Below are 16,688 nucleotides of genomic sequence, written 5' to 3' on the forward strand. Positions count from 1 at the left end.
TAGCTTGAAAAAAGATCAATTGCTTTAATTTTTTTTTTTTTTTTTTAGAAAACCTAATTAATTAAATCTATCAATCTTATTAATTCATGCCTAGCTTGCTGCCGGTGAAATCAATCTATTGCATGTGATTTCACCGACTTTGTCCACTCTAAACTACTCTTGCAGTAAGACTCAGAAAGAAATTAAGCATAGCCATTGATCAACTTGACCATGTTACAGATTTTCTGTTTATATACATATACTGCAAAATTAAGCTGCTATACACTATATTTAGCTTAATATACTTTATTCTATCCAGCATAGTGGGATAATGCTAAAAATACAACTCTACCCTAATTATCGCACAACCCATGGTCGTACCTCAATGTGCCTTGAGTCTTGAGTGGTGGAATAGTTAAGGTGGAGTTGTATATGAGCCCTTACAAATTTACAATCCAAATAATATTGCATACTTTTACTTACACCACTCTTAACTACACAACGTGTGTATATATATATATCTGATCGAGGTTCAGGGAAATGGTACGTTTAATTTCATATCAGTGAACTTGATGTAAATGGCGAAACCCTTGCCGTGCTGTTTCCAGTAGTCGGCCTGAGGATTGATCCACTCTGGCTCTGCAATCTCCACCCTCGAATCCCTCAGAGCCTCTGTTGAAATGTTGTACTTGTTATCCCTCCGATGGACCAGCTCCGGTGACACCTGCCCCAGGTTCACCGGCTGTGGAGACATCATCAAAGCAGGTGCACCCACTGGGAGCTTGTCACCTATTTCATACACCCACCTCAAAATTAAATTTTATTTTTTTAGGGGGCATTAATGCTAAATTTTAAGCACTTGCTCACCTCTATCAACCTGCCATGTGCACCAGAATTTGCCGTATGTTTTTGCCATATTTTCGAGTTCAGGTCTCTCTACTATTCCGGGAACTCGGGGATTGAACCAAAGGCCCGACTTGATCTGAATCGTCCAAATTCATGCACTTCATTGAATAATAATAATAATAGTAATAAAAAATTTACAAGGAAATCCAAAAATTGGGGGTGCAAGTACAACCTCGTAAGCATGAGAGTGCCACAGCTTCTGCTCATCCGGAGGCAAAGCTTCAAATATTCTATCCGATACTATATATTCAACACCTTACATAGAACAAAAAGTTGAAGTTAAAATGACAAAGCTTCTACTTCATTATTTATTTATTTGTTTTTCCTAAATTCATCCGACCCCTTTGAGTATAAACAATTCAAAGTCCAAAGCATACATTTTGCACCATAATACTAAAAAAAAAAAGTCAGGGAAAGCAAAAGATAAGGCTAAAAGTTTCACCGATGAGACGGGCATGGGCATGATCAGAATCGTAAACGGCGCATTGCAAGAAGTCCTGGTTGACACGGGTGACATAGTGGTGTGTCTCAATCTGGCGGGTCATGTCGTGGCCGTACAAGGCGAAGGTGCACACGTGCTGCTTCATCTGCTTCACGGGCTTCAGGGACTGAAGCAATTGCGCGCCCTTGTCTATCATCTGCTGCTCCACCGTCATCGGCTCCCCAGGCGGCCTGGGGTCGGCACCGGACGGCATAGGACTCGGTGACTTGTCGCTCGACGCCATGATCCAATCTCTCTCTCTCTCTGTTTTGGGAAGAGGCCGAGCGAGGGAGCTGAGTTTATAGAGAGAGATTGAGAGGGAGGGAGGAGAATTCATGGAGAACGTGGTGAGGTACGAGGATCCCACGTAGACATGCATTTGAGTTGAGGTGGCTGCGCCTGGTGAAAGTGAGAGGCCAAATGGATCGAGATCAAATATGGTCGGACACGTGGGCAGCTGCGATGAGATCCTAGTTGCAGAGAATGTCTGAGTGCAGTGATTTCCTATGCCCCTTCATCCTGTTGGAAAAAAAAAATCGTCTTTAACAATTCTGCTGTCGGCATGGCTAACCATTACTAAACAGATCGATTTCAGGAGCAAACCTGCCCATCTGTCTATATCGGTTAAATACACCATTTTTGTCGATCCCTCTAAACGGGAAATGTTAGATCTTATTTTAGTATTCTTCTAATGTTCATTTAGAAAGATATAAATATAATAAAAAAATTAAAAAATTATATTCATGTCATCTAAAAAGATATAGATATAATTTTTTTATTATATTTATGTCATTTTAGATGGACATCAGAAAAACATTAGAAAGAACTCTAACATTCCTGATCAATTTAAATAAGTTTAAACTATCTCTTAGTAGATTTATATGAGATTTAATAGGCCAACTATTTTAATTGGAATGAGAGACAATTGTGGAGTTAATGTTCATTTATGATTATCATTTCTTCGAGGGCGTTTGTGTGTTTGATTTTTGAAATCAGAATTTCATTCTTATTCGGTGTGCGAATTTCAAGATTTGACTTTGTGAGATAAAATTAAAAAAGAAAATTGAATAAAATATAATTTGTTTTTGAAAAAAGTAAACACTGTAGCAAGTAGAAAACGTTTTCTATATACTTGCATCCAAACAGACCATTATGATAAATTTATTTCTTTAATTTAGCACCCAATATAGGTAACACAATTTATACAATTGGGTTTTACACATGCATGATAAGATCTATAGTATTTCATAAAAATAAAAAAATAAAAATAGGATAGCCAAGGGCCTTGGTGGTGATTTGGTCACTTCCGTTTATGCTAGGAGTGGTCAAAACCACCCCCTATGGCTAGTTTGAGGGTGGCCGAACTACCCTTATAGGCCTTGGGGGTGGTTCGGCCACCCCTAGGCCAAACAAGAGTGCCAGTTGAGTCATCCCAACACCCTTGGGGTGGCTGCCCACCCCATTAAGCCCATAGGGGTGGCTTAAGCCCTTTTTCTTTTTTTCTTTTTTCCAAAAAGTGTTTTTTGAATTTTAATGAGGCAAAGGAACACATATCGGTTTTTTAAGGCTATGAACGTGGACTTCTATCAATTTTTGCAAAGAAGTTAGACGGAGGTACCATTTCTATTTTTTAGCCATAAGCAAAGTAGCATCTACGATACAAAATAAAACTTCGATGGAAAAAAAATAAAATTTTTAAACCACATGGGGTCAAAGGTATTGAACCATTTTTATTATTATAATTATTATAACAATAATAGTAATAAGCTAGGAAGAAAAGAAATTAAGAATGCATATATATATTGGTTTTCAATTTTTCTTATTTTAAACCACATGGATGTCCCAAATCCCCTGCAATATATATCATCAAATCTAGAAAAAAAAATAAAAAAAAATACAAGTCGAATATTAGAAAACCCGAATTGAAATCATCATGACATCATTTGCATTCTTTGTAGTATCACCAGTTGAAGACTAAATTTTCTTTTGCTCATGCCTTGATCTTCTCATTTGAGTCCACCAGATTCTGAGGCCTGTACTTGTACCTCTTAGCTACAAACAAGTAGATAATGAAGTTGATCAAGCTCAGTATAGAAAGAAGCCAGTAGAAGAGGTTTAAATGGTTCCTGTTTATATTGTTTCCTGCTAACCAACCTCCACTTCTTGTAACATTCTTCGTTGCACCATTCACTATTTTCACCAGTATGGTGCTGAAAAAATACCCTAGAGCCATGGAGCTCCAGAGGAAGCAACTTGAGATGGATTTAAGGCCTTTTGGTGCCTCTGAATAGAAAAATTCTAGCAGCCCGACGTATGTAAACAAGTCTGCAATTCCAAATATGAAGTACTGAAAGGATAGCCAGAATGTGCTGATGGGCAATGGCTGTAAAACCGGGATAGCATCAAGCATGTTATGCTCTCTTGCTACACCTTTTCTCTTCACTTCAAGTATTGCAGCCACGGCCATTGATATGGATGACAGAATTAGGCCAACACCGACACGCTGCAAGTGGGTGATCCCCGTGGGGATGCCGGTGATTTTTCGCGCAAAGGGAACAAAAATCCGGTCGTAGACAGGGATTATGATGATGATGAATGCGATTGGGATGATAGAGAGGGAGGCAGTTGGGATGTTAAAAGATTTTGTGAGGCTTGTGTCCATGGTGAGACCTTGGTGGATTGAGAAGGTTTGGAGCTGAGCCAGGCAAAGGGTCATGATTATAGTGCAACAAAAAATTGGGACCATGCCTAGTATTATCTTTGCATTTTCCACATGAGTGACCCTACAAGGTTTCCATGGATTTGGAGCCTCTGGGCTATCATGCAGCTGCCCTGTAGACGTCGGCTGGATGGCTGCTTTGTCTAAACGCCTGCATAGGATTATAGCAAATATGAATGTTAATAGAAAGGAGTAATTATTATGTATAGGAGCATGCTCCTAATGATATGTTGTCCAAATTCTATGGATTTGTCAATTTTGGTGCAAGTGAAAGATTGGGATAGAACCTGAAAACGTCTGTGTGAGGTAAAAATTCTGCTTCCACAGCAGCTTCCGTGTCCTTATCAATCTCATAGAGCTCTATAGGGTCCTCAGGAAGGTGAAGATTTCTGTTGCGAATGGCCACAACATACACCTGAAACAAAAAAGAAAAAGAAAAAAGAGCAGAAGGTAATTAATAAATTAACCTTGATCCATGTGCATCTGAATCCATGTTTAGGTTTAAACCAGTACATATTTGGAAGTATCCATAGAGCTAGGAAGGAAGAAGTTGTGTTCCTATCCTAAGTATCATACATGGCTTAAATATAATCTTAGTATCATGTATAATTATATGTAAGCGTTCTAATTGGGTACGCTCCCTACCTTGCAAGCCGGTTTTCAAGCTGAATTATATATATATATATACACTCAATGTTTGTATCAGTACGTTGGTATTAAAGTCAGCTACCACGTTGAGTTGTGGTTGAGTCATAAAGGGGACAATTTATAGGGTGAATTAAAATGTCTTGATATAATGTATATATTGACATAGTATTAAGTCAATAAATACTGATAAATGAGTGGAGCGACTAAAAGAGCTAGTATAACCTGTATAATTCTAATGAGGGCGCTAGTTCCTTGAATAACTTGAAATCTGTACATTGGCAGTCCCGCGGCAAAGATAATAACTGCCAAGGATATGATGATGGCAGAGATCCCAAAGCCCCAGTCCCATCCTTTACTATCTTGGATCCGCACAATTAGCGTTAAGCTGACACCACCGCCAACACATGCTGCTAGTAAAACACAGTTGAAGAAGCTGGACATCTGCCTTGCTTCTTTTGGGTCTTTTTCATCAAATTGTTCAGCGCCATGTGATGGCAACGCAGCTTTGATTCCTCCAGAACCAGCAGCCACCAAATACAGAGCAACATAGAGGGCTGCGGCATTGCCACCACCAATTTTCTCACACCTAGAAGCCGGATCAAAGACGTTGCATGGTGGGGGCTTTAGCCTGGGAGAGTGAGCTTGTATCGTCAACGCTACAAATCCCTGGATAAATCAGTATATATATATAATTAACTCTTCATCAAATCAAGAGATTCAATTAAAGTTCAAAGATTCAAAGTTCTCATGTAATAAGTATACCGCAAACTCTAGGCATCCTGCAATGAGAACAGATTTGAATCTGCCGATGCAAGTATCTGAAAGGACAGCTGCAAGAATGGTGAGAATGTAACTGGCGCCCAAGAAGTTGGTGAGTTGGTTAGCCGCATCGGCTAGTTCCAAGTGCATCACCCCACTGAAGTATGTAACCAAGTTCACCGCCAGGGCCAAGGTTGCCATGTTCTCAAAACCAAACAGGACTACAAAACAACATGCATGGAAGCTTTATATTTTAACCAAAGCTGAGGATGTACGTTGTAATGGACTAAATAAATATAGTTTCACGTACAAGACCAATTTGTGAAGAGTGATAGTTTTAGATAAAAGTAATAGAAGCAAGAAAAATCGAATGCCCATAAGGTGCGTGACAACGTCGCTTTTTAAAAAAAATTATTTGCCAAGATATAATGGAGGCTGGAGCCTAAAAATCTTATGTTGTTTAGTTGCATTTTGCATAAACGAAATTAAACCTGAACATTCTCAAGTTTACTATTATAACAAGGGATAGAGACTCGAAATTTAAAGTACAAAGGGTATAAGAGAGAAACAGAAGTTGAGAGAATATATTGTTCTATATTTAATAACTGGATTGCAGTATATTATATATTGTGTTAAATATTAGTTATTTATGTCTGTTAACTAACAGTCACCCTGTTTCATTATTCACTGTTAATTCAACAATCATAAACTGTTATTTTAATAGACATTTAATTCTGACCATCAGGCCAAATAACTAAAAATGATTATTTAATAATAATGCGGAGAAAACCCTTCAATGATCAGGTGGATGGGCTTGTGGTGAGGTCCGAGCTAAAGCACGGCAGGGAGAAGTCAAAGGGGAAGCATGACAGAGGTAAACAGTCTCGATCTAAGGTGGATGGGCTTGTGGTGAGGTCCGAGCTAAAGCACGGCAGGGAGAAGTCAAAGGGGAAGCATGACAGAGGTAAACAGTCTCGATCTAAGTCATGTTCGACAAAGGATGAAGAATCTCGGTCAAATGCAAAAGATGTGGAGCGGTATTATTGTTACAAGAAAGGGCACTAAAGAAGATTTTGCAGAGTGTTAAAACAAGATTTGGAAGATAAAAAGAATCAGAAAGGTTCCACAAATTTAGTCAATGTGGCCGGCCAATGACGAGTCCGATGACAGTGAGGTTAGCGTATACCTTCTTTCAGTTTCCTTAGGTACAGATTTTCTCATAGATTCTTGGGTTTTGGATTTTGCGACATCGTTCCAAGTGCTCCATCAAGGCGCCCTACTACTCACGCACGTGTTTGTGGGTTTGGTGCTTCGCACTGTATTAGAGTATACACATAAGTGCATATACCCAAGCATTATTTTAACCTCTATTTTAAACTGTGTTGGACATTATAAATGCTTACTACACCTTATTTTTTTCCCATGTGGGAGTCACTTCATTCAAAGCTCTTTAAAACCTTCCATTTAAAACATTTCCAAAACACAAAATAAATATATATACATATTAATTTTGAAAATGCTTTAACAATAATATAGAAAAAGTCTAAACATCGACACTCACTTGTTTTTCTCCTATACAAATTTTAAAAAAATTAGTCATTGAATCTGTTAAACCCATACATTCAGAATTGTATGGAAAATGATAAGATCAAGAATGACAAATAGGAGTTCACGACAATATTTACAACCACCATGCAAACAAATTAAGTTGAGGCTAATTACCTAGTATGAGCAACGCAGTTCTGGTTCCTCCATGTTTGTACCTCACAGCTGCTCTGCCCTTCCAATCCACCTTTCCTTCAACGAGCTCAGGTTTCTCCTACAAAGAAACCAAAATATAGTTAAGGCTAAAACAAGAAAATATTATGTAACCCAGAAATGATGAGATCGAAGAAAAAATTACCATAGCTAGCTAGCTATATACGAATATACTTAGAGTAGTACTCTTTATGGTGAGATTGGTAGAAGCTAATACTGTGGTTAATTTGTATATATATATAACATGCAAACGCTATGCCATGCATGATATATATATACACCATTAAGTATTGAGCAATTCTTATTGCCAAGAGACTAATTAATTATGCATTCTTGTCTGTATTTTGCTGAAAATTGCCGTCTCTTTTCAAGCAATGGTTGTGCTTTTTACTTTTTTAATGGTTAATTAATACTAGCAAGTTATATATGATACTTTGTAATTTTGGTTTCGTTTTCGAAATGCTTTGATTTTATTTATAAAAAAAAAATTTAAAAAAAAGAAAGAAAGACGAGGAATATTTATGCATGCATGATAAGAATCCTTGGAACTCTTGAGAAGTTATACTCATAATTTATTTATTTGTTTTTTTCTGCCAAAGAAAAAAGAACAAGTTCAAGATGATATTCTAGTGAGATTTTTCTCGTAAAGGCAAGTGGAGCATTAACAAGTAGGATGATAGTTCTCTTATTATTTTCCTTTTGGGAGAATATTGGCGGTATTGGTGGGCATAATGTCATCATGCATTAATGCTGCACCAACGTGAGAAAGAGCCAACCCTCTCGAAAGTCAGAGGAAATAAATTTGAAGGCCAGGGTTAAATTACACTTCCTTAATTAACAATATTTTTTTAAAAAAAGTTTCATGTACTAACATGTGTTACACTTGAATACATTAAACTACCATTTTGTTACAATTAATCCACTTTTATGTCATTTTTTTTTTTCAAAAATACTCATATTTTCTTTAAAAAACTAAAATCAAAATCAAAATTTCATGCAAATTCTTTCTATACTAATCGAACCTTACTCTATGTATTTTAGTATTTAATAAAAAAATTATATATAAATTCAATTTTTATTTTTATTTTTTAAAAGAAAATATGGGTCTTTTTAGAAGAATGACAGAAAGGTTGCTTAATTGCAACAAAATTGTGGTTTGATGTGTCGATCTAAGTGTTAGACCTATCAGTTCATGGGACTTAAATGTATTTAACCCTAAATTCAAAGTTTACTCTAACGTACGTAATTAAATAAATTAAAAGCCCCATATGCCTCCTCTTTAATATTTTATTTAGACTATAGTTATTTTTCACATTAGATTTTCACGTTAGCCGGTCGAAGTAACATGTTTTTAAGCAGTTAATAGTTTGTTTTATTTTAACTAAAGCATATAGAAGAGCACTTAAAACATGATGTGAAGTACTTGGTGTGAAGTGAAAATATAACGTGAAGCGTAGTATTAATCTTTTTATTTACTTAGTTTTCCTTCTTGAATCTGGGGGAGAATATTATCAACCCACCAATCAATAAAAAGCACGATGACACACTAGGAAGAAAGAAAGTGGTCGACAGTCGTACTTTTTGTTTTGCATGTAATTTAACGTGACATGTTTCTGGCCGTGGATGTCAAAATTGCTGATCCAGCAATTTCTTAGAAATTGCCGTGAATCTTATTCGCTCGAGAAGGGAGACTGGCACAGATCGAGGGAGAGAAAGGTACATGTCAAAACAACAACGTATTGGTCCATACTTCCGAATCTCTCTTCTCTCTCCTTAGAGAAGCTTTTCCACCTCCTAGTGAGGCTTTTCATCCACCTTTGTCCAGCTCTTACAGGGGTTAGGGGAGGGAGAGACTTTGCTTTCTCCCTCCTCCCTCCTCCCTTCTTCCCCTCCACCCAGTGCGGTTGCTTCCCCTCCCCCCTCAATTGTCGATTCTTCTTTTGTTCCTTCTTTTTTCCCCTAAGCAGCGGTGACACTGTTCTTTCTTCACCGGTCTACCTTGACACGCCTGATCGACCCCTTCTAGCCACTTTAAACCCTCTATAATCGTGCTGCTCTTGGTTCTACGGTGGTTCTCATCTTCAGTTTTTTCAAAGCCAGATCTATTGACCTCTGTTCATCCTCCGCTTTGACACTCCTCACCAAGGTCATCCCTTACCTCCCAATATTCTGTCAATGTCTTCACCGCCTTTTCCCAGCCACCACGCGCCGCCGCCACATGATCATCACTTGTCTGCACATGGATCTCACGCGCCACTGCGTGTCCTTCGAGTTGCTACTAAAAGCTCTGCTACTGGTCTCCATCCGCCTTATCTTTTGTTCAAGCTACTACTCAGTAGGCTTTTTTACTGCCTTTTTTATTTTCCATATAATTTTATTTTTCTTGCGTTTAGAAGCTCTTTTTGTATTTTGCTGCTTATTTGTTTTGTGGGTTGTTGTTTCCTATTTGGCGTTTGACCTTCCTTGGAGACTTTTGTAACCAAATTTGTGTCGGTTCCTCTCTTTACCGCAGTCTATACATTGGGTTATGACGGTGTTTATCCGGCTTTAGCTTTTTTTTGTAGTTGTTCGTGGTTCCAAGTGGGAGTTCGGATAGGTTCTTTTTAATCTGTGCCTCTTTTGCTTCTATAATCATTGTGCGGACCCTTGAGAGGACTGGGTCATTTGTTTGACCAATTTCCTACCTTTTGTAATTATTTTCGCTTTAGTTTTTGTGTTGGGTCTGTTGTATGTTGGAGAGGATCTTTCTTCTTCAATTCGGATCATAACTGGAAGGATCCTCCCCTGTAACTCTTTCCTTGTTTAATTAGAATAAAAAAAATAATAATAATTAAAAAAAAAAAGTAACTCATCAGAATTGCATTGACACGTAGTAGAAAACTATGAACTCTGCTGCTTCACCAATGAATCCAGACAAACCTGTGTGACCAATAGAAAGTGAGTCGTTATTTGTTATTAGATTTTTGTTGGACGTTTGTGATTAGATCATCAAGTCTGTGGGGTCCAGTTGGGGCTGACTCGATAAATTTTGAAACGAGTTTAAATGATGCCATTTTCTTATATTTAAATATTAATTAAATTAAAAAAAATTTATATATTTTTTATTTAATATGTCAATTAAAACACTTTCTTTTATTTGTAACTTATTAGATATAGAATGACTTATTACTTGATTCAAAGACCTGAAATAATAAGATTTAAAGAAAAATAAATAGAAAAATGGAAATAAGTTATATAAAGATTGATGTGTAATATAACATAATGCGGAAAAAATTGTTGAACATTGAAGATTTACTGAGTGTGTAATTCTATCTATTATGCACAACGCAAACAATGAAAATTTATGCACTTTGAAGGCTTTTTATATTTTTCTAAATGTTCAATTCAAATAAATGTTGGAGAAAATATTATGCACGTTGGACTAATTTCATGAATGTAAAAATGAGACTTTTAAAAAGAGTAAATAAGTGAAACTTTTCAAGAATTTATGAATTTTTTTTTTTTTTTTTTTTTTTTTTTCCTAAATGTGAATAATGGGACTTTCAATTTACAATTACTTTTACGATGATTAAGGGCCTTAGTTAGAAACTATTTATTAAATTTTTACCATATTATAATCCTAAAATTTGTTTTGAAAATAATCTTTATTGTACAATTATTAAGTGCGGGCCTTAATTAAAGAGTTTTTTACTAACTTTTTACCATATTGTTTTAAAGCATTAAAATGTTTTATTTTTAACCTTAATTTTTTATTAAAAAAAACATAAATTTATTGTACAATTATTAATTGGAGGTCTTAGGCGACCATCCGAGTCGCCTAAGACTCGAGCCACCCATAGGTCCAGTCAACTCCTTTTCTTTTTGGTTTGTAACTCTTTACTTGACTTGGTTTGTTGAACAACTTTTAATGTTTCTGTAAAGTTGTAGATACCGTATAAGCTCACCAAATGTGTAAAAACATATGAGAAGAAATATAAGAAAGAGAAAAGAAAGATAGCAAAAGCAGAAAGGTAGTGGTAGGCTACATTTTAATTGTATTGAAGTATATTAAATAATAGGGTTATATGACTTTTTGGTATATGTGCTAAAGATCATTATTAAATGGCTATTTTGGTTTAAAAAATTATTACAGGTTGTACTTGTCGTTAATGGAAATATCTTATTGGTACTTCCGTCCAGTTTTCGTCGAATTTTTTGACAAAGATCCATGTCATCTCACTTAAAATTGTGACACATGTCCCGTGTACGTACTACATATGATAGATAACTTAGCATATCTTATGACATGTCACTTATCATAGGCGATGCATGTAGCATTTATGCCACACCAAATGTCGAAAATAATATAAAAAATTACTTAAATTTATTTTTTTGAAAAAAAAAAGAGAAAAAAACCATAAAAGCCCAAAATAAACAAAATAAAAATCAGGATCTTGGCCTCTCTTATTTTGGCCAAGGGGTGGCTCGAGCCACCCCAAAAGCTAATGGCAAATAAAAAATGGAGCGGTGGACTTTGGGGGTGGCCGAACTACCCCTAGGCAAAACAGGGGTAGTTTGGCCATCATATATCGGCTGATCTGAGGGTGGTTCGGCCACCCCTTGGTTGGCCATAAGGAGTGGCATGAGCCACCCTTGGCCAAAATGTGGTTAGTCAGTCACTCACAATTTTTTAATCCAATTTTATTTTTTTGGTTTTGAAGTTTTGAAGTTTAGGTAATTTTTTATTATTTTCGACATCTGATGTGACATAAATACCACATGTATAACACATTATAGGATATGCTAAATTGACTCCCATATGTGGCACACATGATAGGTGTCACGATTTTAAGTAAGGTGACATGGATCTCCATAAAAAAAATTGGACCAAAGTACTAAGTGGATATTTCGATTAACGATAAGTACCACTTGTGATACTTTTTGAAATCGAGGCAGCCGATAATGCCCCTTATTGCAGGTATGAAAAAGGCATTTAACCCTAAATAATATTACATATGTTTTTATTTGTAGAGAGACTATGAGTAGTGAGCAAGTAAACCGTAGATTGAGTAAGGTAGGGAATAAACCTAATAATTAAGGAAACCAAAGGAAAATTTTATTTTATTTTGTCGAAGAAGCTGTCGGAAAAATGGTTGGAATAGTTGCAAGAAGTGCCCAGAGGGTTGCTGGAAAGTTGGTCGCTGGTTGACAGAGATGTTGCTGGAAAAATGTTTGGTGATGTTGACCGGAATAGTTGCCGGAGGTATGTCGGAGTAAGTCATAGAGGGGACACATGAAGAGGTCGCCGGAGGGATGCCAAAGGTGGTGGCCTGAGCAGCGGCGGAGACGATGACTTTTGATGACCAGAGGAGCAAATTAAAGGAAGTAGGTCGTCAGAGGGACATCGGAAGAAGTGGCCTGGAGAGAGGCCGCAGTGATGGCCATTGATGGCCGGAGGAGCACACCAGAAGGACGCCTGAGGAGAGGCCGTGGAGACACGTGGAGGCAATGCTTGAGGATGGTGGCGACAACAATTGATGCTGGAAGAGTACGGTAGAGAGATGCTAGAATGGGCTGAGGCGACAGTTTTTTTTTAAAAAAAAAAAATTCAAAATTGGACAACAATGAAAATGTTGGGAGATGGACAGCAAAAAATGCTAAGTAGCATTTCGCAATAATAAAATATCAGCTTTGACACAATTGTCATTGCACAATTAAATTAAAAGTAAACTAAAAAAAAATTAAAATAAAAAGACTTTAGTGTCGACACCACTCATCGGTTTAAGGTTTGAATCCCTTTGGGTGTAAACAATTTCTTGGAACAGGCGAAGTCAGAGTATTACCCAGTCAGTCTGGAGGGAGCGCTTTGCACGGGTTCGAAGTTTACTTAACAGGAGTGAGTACACAAAGTGACTCTGCGTTGGAGGGGTTTCTCGTAAAAAAAAAAAAAAGAAAGAAAAGAAAAGTGGTTTTTAAAATCACCATGGGATGGAAATCCAATAGTGATTCATCTTAAAACTAATGATGAATTTAAGAGTCATGTTAGTTTGAGAAGATAAAAAGATGGTTTCTATCATTACTCATATTTATAAGGACATGGCACAAGCTAGGTCCTTTGTGTCCTCCAATAAGAGATAGACACATCAGCTTAATGCACCAAAAAGTATTTAGTTGAAGGGGTTTGATTCCTACACTTAACCGGTACAACAATTGCACAACACTCCCTCACATGAGGGTGGGCTCCACACATTGGGCCCCACCCCATGTAAGGGGGTGTTGTGTAATTATTGTGGTGGTGTTGTAAATCCATCATTTTCCTTAGTTGAAAACACTAAATCTTACCCTATTACATAACTAGCTACATGAATCGACAAAATTTCTCATTCCCCTTCTAGATAATTGAACCCAAGGCTCCCTCTCCTCAGCCATATGCCACTATCAATTGACCAACCATAACTCCGCCACTCCCCCTCCCTCTCCTGATCAGCCAAACGCCACTACCAATCAGCCATCCATAACTCCGCCACTCCCCCGCTCAAAAACTCCATCGCCACCTTCCCCATTCCCTCTCATCACAGGGACACTTCTTTCTATTAGTTTTGTTTTCATTTTTTTCTTATATACTGACCCGGCGGTAGCTAGAGAGACAGTTTTTTCTTATATACGGTCCAAATATTTGGTCTTGTTTTCAATGATGTAGACACAAGTCATAGGCCATGTTTTGTCAAAGCAATCCTCAAGCCCCAAGCTCTTAAACTCATCAAACCAAACCCCGTAGTTATTAGGCTACGTATCTAGAAAACGACCACTACTAAAAAAAAGACATTTATGGACGGTTTTTTTCTAGACGGTTTCTAAAACCGTCTAGAAAATAAAATTTGCAGACGGTTTTTTTGAAACCGTCTAGAAAAAATTAATTATGGACGGTTTAATTAAACCGTCTATAAAATTCGAGACGGTTTAGTTAAAACCGTCTAAAAATTTTCATTTCCAGACGGTTTTATAAAAACCGTCTATAAATTTATAGACGGTTTTTTTTAAAACCGTCGTTAAATTTTATTTCCAGACGGTTTAGTTAAAACCGTCTGGAATTTATAGACGGTTTAGTTAAAACCGTCTGGAATTTATAGACGGTTTTTACCAAACCGTCTGGAATTTTTTTCCCCCACGCCATGTCATCAATCCGTGTAATACACCTCTTATTTCACCACGTCCGTCAGATTCATTTCCCAAACAAAATCAAAACCATCGATCTCTCTCTCTCTCCCTTGCTCTCTCTGATCTCTCAGTCTTCTTCTTCCCCAGAAAACTCTCTTCTCCCCAAATCTCTCTTCTCTCTCTCGTCTCTCTGATCCTTCTCACTAGGTGGCGATCTCGCCCGACCCAGATACGCGTCCACGGTCTTGGCGACTCTCTGCATCGTAGTGGAGCAGTGCTCTCCGAAATCGCCGGCGACCTCGTTGTCCATGGTATCGATGTTCTCGTCATCCTCGTTGACGGGGATGGACGTGACGTAGGCGTCGCGGTCGTTGCCGCCGTATAGGTCGGTGTCGAAGGTGACGGAGGTCAACCCAAAGCCAGTTGCTGCTCCATACGCCTCCGCTCTTCCTGGGTCTTCGCGATCTCCGGGTCCATGGCGAAATGGTCGAACGATTTGGGGTTTCCGGCCAGATCCGGCCGAAACCGGCTTTGGGTTGTTTTGGGTTGGTATAGTTTTTGGTTGATTTGTGAAAGGGGGGTGTTTAGCCGTGGCTGTGGTTGTTGGGTTGTGCAATGAGGGAGCAGATCCGGCCGAAACGGCTTTGGGTTGTTTTGTGGGTATATTTTTTGGTTGATTCTCCGGTGGATTTTCCGGTAGAACGCGCGTAGAAGCTTAAGAGACCACTGGAAAAAATAAAAAAATAACAAATAATTTTTTTTTTTTTTTTTTTTTTTTTATAAAAAAATAACAAATTGTGGACGGTTTTGGGCAAAACCGTCCATAATTTTTCTGGACGGTTTTGCCCAAACCGTCTAGAACTGATTCTGGACGGTTTCGCCAAAACCGTCTAGAATTACGGACGGTTTTGTCCAAACCGTCTAGAAATTCAATTAGCGACGATATATCCTAGACGGTTTAAAACCGTCTGAAAAAAACCGTCTGGAATTGATTCCAGACGGTTTTTTTGCATTTCTGGACGGTTTAAAACCGTCCAGAATTTGCTTTTTTTTTTTGTAGTGGACGAAGGGTCAACACAACAACGTACATATATATACCTTAATTCCATAGCGAGACAGTTGTTGCGGAAGTCGAAGGCCGACCAGGCCAATGCCAACGGTGATGACATCAAACTGGGTTGAACTATATATGGAAGATCAAAATTCAAGCTTTCAAGATTTGGTGTTGTAATCTTAGTTTCTTTTGGTGCTCCACCTTCATCTGTCTATTTCTTATTGGAGGGCATAAAAGACCTATTTATGACGTACATATCCCTATAGAAGTTATTCTCGTTAGTTTATGGTGTTTATGGTTTTGCCATGAGATGAATTTTTTAAGTTCTTTACACCTTAAGATTTGCTCAAAGAGAGCCGCTGAGAGATTGGGCATGTTAAATCATCACTTGACCCAAAAGTTTAAGTTTAATTACTTAATCAATACTTTAACATTTTTTCTCACGTGTAGGTTCAAACTACCTTTTAATAGGTGATCAAGGCCCAACATGTGGTATATAATTGAAAATGGAAGGGGCTAGGTGGTCAATCAGTTTATAATTGTAAGGGAAAGCCTTACCTTATGAGTTAGCTTTTGGAGTTGAAAGAGGCCAAAATCCACTCAACATTAGTATCAGAGCCAAAAGTCCTAAGTTCGAACCTTAAATCCGTCATTTACCTCTCATTTCATTTAAATATTTCACGTGTTGGGTCTCACCTATTAAAAGGGAGTTTGAGCCCACACGTGAGGGAGGGTGTTAAAGTATTAATTAAATGATTAAATTTACCACTTTCTATCAGAGCAAAAAAAACTTATTTCGGAGCAAATTAAATCTTAGCAAAGTCTCAATTCAAAGCCTCAGCACAAAATTATATGTGCGGGTTTTATTTTTTTAAAAAAAAAAAAAAAAAATCGTATGATGTTTTTCTTAAGATATTATATATATATTTTTGTTTTTGCACGCATATATGAGAGATGAAAAAATGGGATCGTGCAAATCAACCATATATATATAGAGAGGTAGGAACACATTTTCCTTGGTTTAAATCTAATTTGTAATATGCGTTGAGATGTAATTTTGTGTGTTATGTATTAGATTTCTGTCAACTTAATGGCTAAATGTGCATGTGTCACGTATAAACTGCAGTACCAACAAGCTCATCGAACAGAACTTTTTAAATTTGTCATCATTATTAATATTATTATAACAAGAATAGTAATGAGGAAGATCGAACATAAATTTAGATGCATTGGTTTTTTTTTTTTTT

General features: G+C 37.4%; 2 protein-coding genes across 2 annotated transcripts; both read right to left on the reverse strand.

Moving 5' to 3' along the window:
* Positions 1–57: 57 nt before the first annotated feature.
* LOC133869459 (oil body-associated protein 2C-like) lies at positions 58–1,941 on the reverse strand. Its single transcript, XM_062306464.1, has 4 exons — positions 1,328–1,941; positions 1,058–1,140; positions 847–961; positions 58–768 (listed from the first exon to the last, which is right to left on the reverse strand). Exons 1-4 carry the CDS (start codon positions 1,743–1,745, stop codon positions 512–514), a joined length of 873 nt encoding a protein of 290 aa, XP_062162448.1. The 5' UTR covers positions 1,746–1,941; the 3' UTR covers positions 58–511.
* A 1,208-nt stretch (positions 1,942–3,149) lies between these two features.
* LOC133867725 (protein NRT1/ PTR FAMILY 4.5-like) lies at positions 3,150–7,542 on the reverse strand. Its single transcript, XM_062304494.1, has 6 exons — positions 7,396–7,542; positions 7,215–7,311; positions 5,496–5,713; positions 4,956–5,399; positions 4,373–4,500; positions 3,150–4,236 (listed from the first exon to the last, which is right to left on the reverse strand). The coding sequence occupies exons 1-6, from the start codon at positions 7,396–7,398 to the stop codon at positions 3,357–3,359; spliced, it is 1,770 nt and encodes a 589-aa protein (XP_062160478.1). The 5' UTR covers positions 7,399–7,542; the 3' UTR covers positions 3,150–3,356.
* Between the last annotated feature and the right edge of the window lie 9,146 nt (positions 7,543–16,688).

The sequence above is a fragment of the Alnus glutinosa genome, chromosome 5 (genome assembly GCF_958979055.1).
Source record: "Alnus glutinosa chromosome 5, dhAlnGlut1.1, whole genome shotgun sequence".
Lineage (NCBI taxonomy): Eukaryota > Viridiplantae > Streptophyta > Magnoliopsida > Fagales > Betulaceae > Alnus > Alnus glutinosa.